The sequence below is a fragment of the Scardinius erythrophthalmus genome (genome assembly GCF_964197995.2).
Source record: "Scardinius erythrophthalmus genome assembly, chromosome: 18".
Classification (NCBI taxonomy): domain Eukaryota; kingdom Metazoa; phylum Chordata; class Actinopteri; order Cypriniformes; family Leuciscidae; genus Scardinius; species Scardinius erythrophthalmus.
Genome location: NC_138238.1, coordinates 30,712,438 through 30,724,018, shown reverse-complemented (window position 1 = coordinate 30,724,018; position 11,581 = coordinate 30,712,438). Strand labels below are relative to the sequence as shown.

At 35.9% G+C, this 11,581-nt stretch overlaps 1 protein-coding gene across 3 annotated transcripts in view; it reads right to left on the bottom strand.

Moving 5' to 3' along the window:
• Positions 1–769: 769 nt before the first annotated feature.
• The window catches only part of med24 (mediator complex subunit 24), a 28,704-nt gene continuing 17,892 nt past the window's right edge, over positions 770–11,581 (bottom strand). For all 3 annotated transcript variants that reach the window (XM_081393232.1, XM_081393234.1, XM_081393233.1), the window contains exons 22-26: positions 4,995–5,088; positions 3,868–3,967; positions 2,934–3,014; positions 2,668–2,816; positions 770–1,346 (exon numbers count right to left, since the gene is read on the bottom strand). In XM_081393232.1, the coding sequence (XP_081249358.1) occupies positions 1,230–1,346; positions 2,668–2,816; positions 2,934–3,014; positions 3,868–3,967; positions 4,995–5,088 (541 nt within the window). In that variant the 3' untranslated portion in view covers positions 770–1,229. The remainder of the gene's footprint in view (positions 1,347–2,667; positions 2,817–2,933; positions 3,015–3,867; positions 3,968–4,994; positions 5,089–11,581) is intronic.

The window sequence follows — 11,581 nt, the reverse complement described above, 5'->3', positions numbered from 1 at the left end:
AACATTTCACAGCAAAAAGAAACGTACTATGTAGTTTTAGAATATGATATATGGAATTAAAAGGTTAAAAAAGGGTAAAATATCAGTCAGATGACAGAAGGCATGTAGTAGATTGTGAACAAGATCTTGACCAGAAATTGATGCATATATTGATGGAAATAACGTCACACCATTTATTTCCATCAAGAGGAGCATTCATTTTTGGTCAAGATTTTGTTTTGCCAAGCACTCTGTAAAGTCTACTCCAGCACATCCCAAAGACGTTCAATGAATTTAAGGTCTGGACTCAGATGTGCCAATTCATGTATGAAAATTATTTTATACACCCTCAACCGTTCTTTCACAGTTTAAAATTTCATAAGACTTGTTTTTTCTGTTTAAATCCAAAGAGCGACTTTCTTTTTGGCTGGGCAGTGTATATTTATAGATGTATAAAGGAAATTTGAAACAATGAAAAATACATTTTGTAAATGTATTATTTCAATCAAAGAATTAAATTCGGGCAGATTGAGAAAAGGTGGCCAACTAATGCTAAAATACACCCCTCCCATTAGTTTTTCCAATGAACACAGATAATATCTAACGGTACATATTATCCACAGACAGATATATCTTAATGTGAAACCAGAGATGATTCTGAATGTTCAGTGGAAATTTAATAAGTATCCGCTGCTGAACAAACACTTTTGCTCATGTTTGTTGACAGGCGTAGTGTGCAACATGTCAAGACAAAATTTTAAAAAGACACTTCAATGAGAAGCAACATCTCTAACAATTTTACCATTTTATTGGAATTTTAGTAAAAATATACAATTTTAGAGTTCTCGTATTTTGCAGGAAATCCAAATCACAGTCATTGTTTATAAAAACACAAAAAAGTTGTCAACAGGCAATAATGCATGAACTGTTAAAACGTATATAAAAACAAACATTACACCACAATGTTACTTTATGTTTCCACTTCTGAGTGATGGAAATATATGTCAAATTAATGTGAACAGTCAGCTGCCAGCTACTCTGTGTCTCAAATCAGAACTAACACTGAGCTGTCCTCAAGACGACAGACGTAAACGCAACATCACAACCCACCCCAACCCCCAGTGATTACTGGAAGCCTATGTAGATGATGAGAAATGATTCTTTTGGGAAGGGAGGTCGTAGCGGTTTCCTCACTCTTGCACACCCATCAAAAGCACATATTCCTATAGGCGTGCTGGAGTGAATGTCCTCTATAGAGCAGCGATGGCTTTAGCTGCCATCCTCCGGCCCAGGGGAAGGCTCAAGTCTGTGATGGACAGCACAGTTTTGGGTTTTGCAAGTGCCTGAAGCTTCACCAGTTCTGAAATCTGTGAAGACATATTCAAAAAGTGAAGGTTTTCCATACTAAAATTTAGAGCTGAACGATAATTTTAACTGATAATAATAATTTAAGCCAATAAAAAAAAAGAAGATTGAGAAAACTTTTTTTCAGTGTCCTTCCAATGTACTTACTGTAGTAATAATAACTGTTAATTATGCACAATTCCATGCAACTAACTCTAAACCAAACCCTACCCTATAGTAAGTACATGTTGTTAATTAATATTACTCAGTACTTAAATGTATAATTACACAGTAACAATGACACCTTAAAACAAAGTGTAACCGATTTTGATTATTGATCAAGACTTCTCATTTGAGAATTTTCTTTGGTTACACTTTATTTTACGTTGTCCTTGTTACAGTGTAATTATTTATTTAAGTACTGAGTAATATCAATTAACAACATGTACTTAATATTGGGTTTCACTTTAGTTTAGTGGTAATTGCATGCAAATATGCACAATTTAATGTAAATAAAGTGTTACCATTTCTTTTTACATTTCATTCGAATTTTTGCACATTCATATAAGCACAAATCAAGAGAACGCCAACTCATACGCAGGGTTTATTTCCTCTCATCTAGTTTCCTGAATTATTATATGTATTATTTACATCAACACACACTCAACATTATGAAAAATGGTAAAACCTTAATTCTTAATATTAATTCCAGATATTCCAAATTGTTCATTTTTTCCTATTAAAACAACAAAACTTTGTATTGTAGCACAGAGGTTGCACAAGTGCATCCACAATTGCAAACATAGTCAAGTTTTTGTTTGGATTTATTATAGTCAGTCACTGAGAATGTGTTGATCCCAGATTTAGTCATAGCAAATAGCACAAGCGGCCCCATGAATGAACACAGTTTGGCTGTATTAAGCTTTCTTTTGAGCAGAATAATCACAATGAAGATCACTAAACTCCAACAAACATGTTTGTCAGTGTTTTCAGATCATTAGCGCTTTATGCAGTGCAGAGAGAGCATGTGCACATGGTTGCCAGGTTGGGAAGATTGAGTAAAACACTGGGCAGAAATGTATCCACAGAAAAGCTCTGATTGGGGGGGGGGGGGGGATTTAAACTCTTGACATCTGGTGACCAAAGCAAGGCAAGATATCAGCAATGTCAAATTATAAATATCAAGCAGGCAAATATCGCAGACGATTATACCAATTTAAGTAAGAGAAGCAGAAATTTTAATCATGATTCAAATACGATTAATTGTGCAGCTTTACCAGAATGCTGAATGTATATCAGTGTGTGTGTGTTGTGCATGTATAGTACTGTAGATGATTCCCTCACCATGGTAAAGGGCAAAAATTGCAAGATACTGCCCCGGCTGCCCTGTTCTGAGCACTCCACACACTCCTCGATAAAGCTCTGAACAAACTGTGTGTGAGGGCCTGCTGTCTTAGACCCCAAAAGAGAGGAAATCAACAGGAACAGATTTGCTAGAAAGAAAAAAGAGAGACAAGAATCTGCTTGTAAGCACGGCTTGTAAGAGGTAGTGCAGTGGTTATTTAATCTATACAGTGGGAGTAAATGTTCATCAGATATGCAGCACAAACCTAGCACTCTGTTGAGAGGATCTCTCATATTGACGGTGTGAAGCTGAGAGGCAGACAGTGAAGTGCTCATGGAACGGTCACCTAGAAGGATAACATCAGTTTATTTAGTGTCAGTTTTAACAGACCAAAATGTTGTAACATACGTAGAAACCGTAAAAAAAGTGTACTATGTCACAGTGGCTATCAAAGCGGATTTCACTATACTTCCCTTTCTCGGTTTACTGCATGAATAAAATCAACACTTTCATTTTCAGCTCTTCCTCCTTTTTTAGTGAAAGTGCCAAAATAGTCAATGCTTCCAGAAACTTCTTATAACAATACGGTTCTCTCGATATTCTCACTTTCTCTTTTCAATCTGTCCATTTACGTTTATTCATTGAGCAGATGCTTTTATCCAAAGTGGCTTACAAATGAGGAATGCAACAAGCGATTCACCCTAAAAAGACAATAATGTGAGAAGTGCTACCAATTCAAAGTTTCAATCATTGTCCAGATTAGTACAAGATTAGAACAGGGAGGAAAAAAAAAAAAGTCTATTTTAAGTGAAGTAACAGTAATCTTAAAGGCGTTTAAAAATATTTGCATGAATTCAGCAAATCATCTTATTCTAAATGAAGGAAATGAACAAAAATGTTTTTTGGTTTGTCTTTGGCAAATTATTTTTGGAAAATTAGTTCCATCCATTGTGTCATGGGCATATTGAGTGATACTGCCACAGGAAGCTCAAAACTATCGCAAGCTATGTTGCATTTTTGTGGGGATTTTTCTGCAAAATTGACATCTTACTATTATTGCAGCATAGGCAGATTTGGTTAACAAGTTTCTAGATTGACTGACAGATAAAAATTGCACATTAATCCTCAGATGGACGTGATTATAATGCAGTTGCTGTTTTTTGTGCAGCTTGTGTTAAGTGGGGCAGGCAGGAAATGACCTGGACTGGACAGCATGACAGTCTCGTCCTCATTGGAGCTAAGCAGACGCATCAGTTTAGATGGCTGTGTGTCATCCAAAGGGAACAGGCTGGTGTAGTCCTATAACCAATGAGAGAACAATGAGTGAGACTTAAATTTTTAAGAAGAATCAAGTTTTAAGAAGTATGTGCTAAAGGGGTAAGACATACATGTGTTAATTATGCAAATGTCTGTAAGCATACACAGCATGACTGAGTTCAGTTAAAGTGCCCCATTATGCTTTTTCACACATTACCTTTCATGTAGTGTGTAATACAGATGTTTGTGAATGTAAAGGTCTGAAAAGTTCTAAAGATCAAAGTAAACAATAAATGGAGTTATTATCTGTCTCCCAAAGAAAAAAAAAGATTGATTTTGAACTGCCTGAAACTGTCTTACTTCCTGTCCAGACCTACGTAGGTTTGTAACAAATTTGTATAATGCCAGCCTATGGTCTTCATAGGCTGCCCGCGAACAACGTCTACTTTGACCCGTCCTCAAACACCAGTTGTAGCCGAGGACTGGAAGAGATTAGTTTCTTGTTGTCGACATGTCGAGAAGATGCAGTTTTCTGCGCTGTGAAAGCAAATCCACTTAGCAAGCAATTATCAAGGAAGAGGACCCGGGCTCAAATTGATTTGGTAAAATTGTAACTGTTCATTTCACCGTGGCTCAAGTGCTAAGGAAGCCTCTGGAGCAGAAATTTAGATACAGTCATTCAAATAGGCATTTCCTTACTGACACACGCTATAAGCGGTAGACGAATCACAACAGACTGGGCATTCTGACCAATCAGAGCAGAGTAGGCTCTCTGAAAGGAGAGGGTTTAGAGAGACCAAATCCTTTATCGAACCTTTTCAGACACTGTGAGAAAGGAAGTGATGCTGGAATATATATAATATATATATATATATATATATATATATATATATATATATATATATATATATATATATAATGAAAAAGTGTAGGTGTTTTTTGACCTTATATGCATGTAAACCTATTAGGTCCCCTAGTAGGAGACATCCAAACCAAAATTAGGAATCTTTACAAAAGCATAATAGAGGCAATTTAAAACATAAGCTGTGTAAGAAACAGTGTAACAAACCTCTATATCCTCACGTTGTCTCTTGCGCTGTCGTGCCGATGCTTGACCCTTATGATGAGATGAGTAAGAACTGAGAGCACACCACACTGACAACCTATAACACACATATTATAATTTTTTTCATAAAGACTTTATGAAATCAAAATAGGATTTCTGTGGCTTTTAGTTAGTTTTGAAGTTAACATCTGGGTCAATGACGTGGTGTGTCAATTCTGGTGTCCAAAGCATATTCATAATATTGTAAAAATATATATATAAAAAAAGATACATTTTTAAATGCACTTCATTAAATGACTCAACTTCCCCCTCTTTAATTACTCATGTGAGAATTCATAATAAATAATTAATCCTTAAGGAACTACTGAACTCAAAAGTCCCAAAATGTCATTCCGGCTAACTGTCCCGGCTTAAAATCTGAATACAAAAATATGACAAAAATGTAAAAAATATAAATAAAAGTATTTAAAATCTACTTGGGCATAATTCTATTGATGTTTTCAATGATACCTACAAAAATAGTGATAATACTAAGCTTATTTACATTTTTATGACAGAAAGACTTTTGTCTCCAAATTGTGATTTCTCTAATGTCATTCCTGGATAACAGACATCAATGACCATTTTGGACCATAATGCATTTTGGTATGTCATGTGACATAATATTGTTTCAAAAAGAAGACCATGAAGGAGCACCAGAACATGTGCAAAGGTCAGTAAGCGTCACTAAAGTGACATAAAATGTTGATATTTGGACATTTTCGGTCACTGGTGCACTTTGTAGCAATATCTTGTGTCCTTTTGGATAACACTAATAAAACATGTATAATGTTTTTATATAAAAAAAAAAACTAGGTTACATAATTAAATAGGTTATATAATTATACATTTAAGTACTGAGTAATATTAATTAACTTCATGTACTAACTATAGGGTTAGGGTAGGATTAGGATTTGGTTGAGGGTTAGTTGCATGTAATTGTGCATAATTTACTGTTATTACTACGGTACATGTAACATACATAAGGACACTGTAAAATAAAGTGTTACCAATAACTATCTATTTGATCTAAAAGATTACCTTAAAGTAATGATAGCTAAGATGTAGTTTTCCATAGGTGGTTAAGTAAGTGCCTGATTATAAAGAAAAATATTTGTTATGTCATTCCTGGATAACATATCATTCTTGGATAACAAAAAATCTCTGTTAGCCAGGACATGCCATCCGTTATACAGAATGACATATGCATAACAATCTAGTTTTTAATTAACATTTGTAAAATTTTAGGCATAGTTATTATAATTCTATTATTAACATGATTTACATAATTGTATGTTTTTTGCCATATTTTTCCTGTCATTCATCTTGATTTCATATGATTCAATGAGTCACATGGGTCATTATCATTGAATTGAATTTTGTAATGTTAATGGTCTAGCCTAGAAATCTAGATGCACCCTAGCGGCAGCAAAATTTATTTTGCAGCCAGTGTAGTCTAGCAACTCTCCGTTGACTTTCAAGCTGGAAAAACCAAACTCTAGTCAGGCCAATCACATTGTGTATAGAGTAGACGGGGCGGGCTTAACATAATGACGACAGAGTTGCGACGGTTCCCTGCTACTTGAAAACAAAGAAGAGTTGCTGCTTCTGGCGAACAGCGGTCTTTCGAATCGGCTTTGGCCGCGACTCTGGAGGACTTGGAGTTAAGCTGTTCTTTGAGAAAAGAACAAAGAACGGCACTTAAGTCATTCTTAAAAAAGGAAGATGTGTAAAAGTTGAATCTATCAACTGAACTAGCTCTCCGCTGGTGGGAAAACGCTCTGGTTGGTTGTAGCGCTATCCTATTGCGTGCAGAGGGAATTTGAAAAGACAACCGTTTATCCCGCCCCTCGGATTGAGCCGTGCCAATGGTGAGTTGCCAGACCTAACATCTTGATGTAGGTCTGGCTTGCCAGGCTAGGTCAAATCATGAATAATGTAATCATATTTATTACTACATCAACATTTTATTAAAGCTTTAGTATAGCTTCTGGTGTGTTAAGGTCAATTCTGTCCTTCCAGATGCCTCTGTCTAATAAAGAGAGGCAGAGACAGTTCAGAGCCAGGATAAACGCAGATGCAGAAGCTAGGGCTGAGTATCATGGAACAAAGAGAGCAAGGTATTATAGTGATGACTCAGTGGAATGATAATGTGTCAGTAACAAGCAAACTTAATTAAAATATTAACACTCATTTGCAATAAGCCTAAATGTTTTAGCTGTATAATGTGTTGGACTATACCCTTGGCCATTGTTTATGAAGCATTATAGTTTTACAGATTTACTGTAATATTTTGAAAATATGATTGTAATTAAATTGATGTAATTACAACCTGCATCTAATACTCATTATTATTGTGTGTAGCTACTACAAAATCAAGGTCAGTTCCCAAAAAGCCTGTACAGCAGATGATCCCTTCTGCTGCAAGAACAAAAGGGAGCAGTGGAGGGTAAACCAGAGGAATTGGAGGGAAAGATTAAAGCAGATCAATGAATTAATGAACGACACTCCAGTCTCAATTAATGAGTCTAATCTTGAAGAACCCCAACCCAGAGAGCCAGATAACCCTCAAGAGAATGTCCAGCCACTTGCTTCGTCTACTCCAGAAAGAAATGATGGCAATGTGCGAACAAAAAACGCAAAACAATAAAATAAACTAAAGAATGAAATAGTCAAACTTCAAAGAAACCTTGCTCTGTCAAAAAAAAAAAAAAAAAAAAAGAGAAACTAAGAAAATGTTTAACAAAACAATAGTAGAGCACGTAAATGAAAAACGCAATTCACAGGAAGCCAAGAAGCTTGCTGCAGTAAAGAAGGCAGAGGTTACTCACTTCCTGTGAAGGGATGAAAATAGTAGACTTCTACCAGGAAAAAAAAAAGAGACAGTTCAAAGAAGAGTCCTACAAAAAACAAAGAAAGAGTTACATTTACAATACAATAAAGAAACACAAAAGGAACTCACACATCATACAGACAGTTTGTGCGCTTGCGCCCCTTCTACATAATGGAACCTAAAACAAGTGATCGCAACACATATTATTATACTGCATTGACCACCAAAATGTCCAGATGCTTGTGGAGAAACTATTTCAAAGTGGCTTTGTAAAAGTGGCAAGGATTTCAGAGTTGTTGGCATCCATTGTGTGTGAGCCTCTAAGAAAGGATTGTATGTATCGTGTCTGTTTTAAGTGTTGTTGCAAAGAAGTGGAAAGAGCTCCTCAAGAACAGAACACCACCACCACATGGCTACAGTGGGAAAGGGTCAAGACTGTTCAAAGGTCAAGAATTCACAAACTTTGTGGGAAACAAAAAAAAAAAACAGAATGTGGAACGTGGCAGGACCTACAAAGAATGCTGAATGAAAAACTTTATCTGCTTGCCAAACATCACTACAACTGGATACACCAGGTTGAGCAGTGCAGACAAGTGAAGCAGTGCAGACAAGTGGATTTCTCTGAGAACTATGCTTGCAAGCTCCACACCGAGAAGTTGTAAACAGGCCACAATTCACACCAGTGTGGTCTAGACATCAGATGGGAATCAATCATATGCCACAATTTCACACAGCCTACTTCATGATGAAAGAGATGTGTAGGCACACATTGAGCCAATTTTAAAGAAGTTGAAGGAGCAGAATCCCACTCTTACAACCATCCATTTCATGAGTGACGGGCCTGTTACCCAATATAGAAATAAGCGCAACTTCTGACCACACTGCCGTTTATTTTGGACTTCAAGGAGGTGGCCTGAAATTTCTCGGAGAAAGCCCATGGTAAGGGTGCACCAGATGGCGTGGGTGGCGCTGTAAAGCGCACGGCTGATCAGAGGGTGAAAATGGGAGAATATATTCAGACACCAAAAGAGCTCTATGAAGCTTTACAGAGCACAGCCTCTTCAATCAAGTACTTTTGGGTGTCAGAAGAGGACATCCTAAGACGAGATGAAGCTGTACCGGAGAAGCTGCCTGTTGTGAAGGGCACAGTGAAAATTCACCAGATTGTGTCTCTTACCCCTGGACGGTTTAGGCACAGAGAGCTGTCCTGCTTCTGCAGCCGGGGGAAGGGTAACTACTGTGACTGCTTCAGTCCCAATGAAGTGGACATGAATTGCATAGATGTGTGTGAATTACCCACCAATGCTCCAGCAACAACACCACATCTTACTATGACACCAGATATTGTTGGAAGGTTTGTGATTGTTAAATATGATGCCCAGCCATTTGTAGGCCAAGTCCTGAATATGGTGGGTGATGATGAACTTGAAGTGAACTGCATGCGACATACAATGGGCAGAAACGCCTTTGTGTGGCCAACCACCCCAGATGTAATATTTTATTACACATCTGACATGCAAGCCATCCTATTGGAGCCTGAGTCATTAACAAACCGCTCGTCACAACTATGTATCCCAGACTGGGGGAAACTCCAAAACATTTGGTAGTCACATGCCCACACTCATTGGGTGTCAAAGGTTCCAATCTTCAGTGTCACAGAACAGAAATGTCTGAAGTTCATTTGGAAATGTTCAAAAGTTCCAATCTTCCCCACATTAACAGTGCTGTGAATTCATCTGATTAAATACGTTACACAAATGGTTACGTGAATACTTACAAAGTCACTCATTCAGTAAGTATAATTTCTAATGTAGGTAATGTTATTACCAAATCAAATGTAGGTACAAAATGTATGAAATATGTTAAGTATTAAATGTTTTATTACAAAATGTATGACATGCTGTTGCATTTAAGTGTTGGCTGAATTAATTTGCATAAAAAAAAATGTTGATTAAACTTTTTTTAAATCATTAAAAACGTGTCAGTGTTCAAGTTTGAGTGTTGGAAAGAAAAATGAAACCTAGGATGGTTTTTATGGTAATCCAGAAAAATATTGCAGAATGTCCTTCCATCTAACAGTATGTCATTCCGACTAACACTGACACAGGAAATTAATTTAACCCATATTTGTGTGTTAGATTACACAATTCTGTTTTTTGTTGAGTTAAGGATAAAACAAATCTTATTTACTTTATTGGAAAACATTTTAAACATTTTCCAGCTTTTTTTTTATTTTTTTTTAGTTATCAGCAGCCAAAAATGAGCCCATGTCTATATGAAATTGATTATATTAATTGTGATTAAACTATAGTTTTACGAGCACTAATTGTTTGTTGAGCTCCAATTATGGATATCAGTACATTTGTATATGCCAACAATGGTAGAAATGTAATTAATTAAATTCATTACGTTACCCAGGAATGACATTTTCATGGGGAAAAAGATCTGATTCACCAAAAAAATTGTTAATTTCATTCTTGAAATGTGTACATGTCATTGCATTACATACACAACACTCTAATAAGTATAGAAAGTCCTAAAATTGGAATTTTTTGCCAGTTTTTTTTCCCCCACATTTTAAATTCTTATCTGTCATTCACACATCTACATGCTAATATACTTTGAAAGGTTGACAGAAAAGACATTTAAAATGTAGTCTCTCTTCTGCGCTAAAGCAGGTGTTCCCCCATGCAAATTCTGTCAGATGAAAGGTTTACATCTAGTAAGGGTGATTGACTTCATATAAATGTTCATTTAACTAACTGTAACTAAATAAAAAAAAAAAAGGGAAACCAAGGAAAAAGCCTGACAACTTCATATTCATCACAACGGATGTCCGTTTTGAATCTCTGACTGAAAAAAAAGAGGAAGCAGATGAAAGAAAGCAAGTCAAAAGAATAGAGAACTTCAGAGTTCATTCATACATAAATTAGTCATTCATGAATAGGGTTGGGAATCGAAAGAAATTTTCCGGATAAATAAAAAAAATAGTAGTAAGAGGAAAATGCACAATCCTTTTTGTTTGTTATGTCTTATACTTGTCAAATGAGTTAAACAGACTGGTAATGTCAACAAATTCAACATATTTAGCATTTTTTCCAAAAATTAATTTTTCTGAAGGAAAATAAACATTTCTACATTCTCTAGGATAATTTGGGACCTCTCCTATAGCTTATTGTATCTCCAGCAGTGGAGAATACCCTCTCAGAAGGGGTAGAATATGCTTGAAATCCATGCTTGTGCCGGTGTGAAGTTTTTGCTATTTAGGAATAAGATTGCGTGGGTGTTTGAATTGAGATCTAGAACGTTTAAAGATTAATCTTGCAGCTCTACTGTCTTTATACTCTCTCTACGTTGATATCTGATGCAAAACGTATAGTAGAGTAGCGCGAGGGCCAGTGCATTCATTACTATTTTAATATTCATGAGGTGAGACAACGCTATTAGGATAAGTTCCCAGCACTTCGCCCACACATCGCACCAGAACCGTTTTCGGAACAGAAACTTAGGAATTTCGCACGGTTCCGGCATTTATCAAATACACTAACGGTTCTAGATAAGAAACGATTTTCAGTTCCCAACCCTATTAATGAATCATGTTCAAAACAACAACAACAAAAAAAGCACAAAAATAAATAAATACAATTAAGTTAGATAATCTTAATATAATAAAATTCAAATCAATATAAATTGTATTTATAAAAAGATATTAAATATA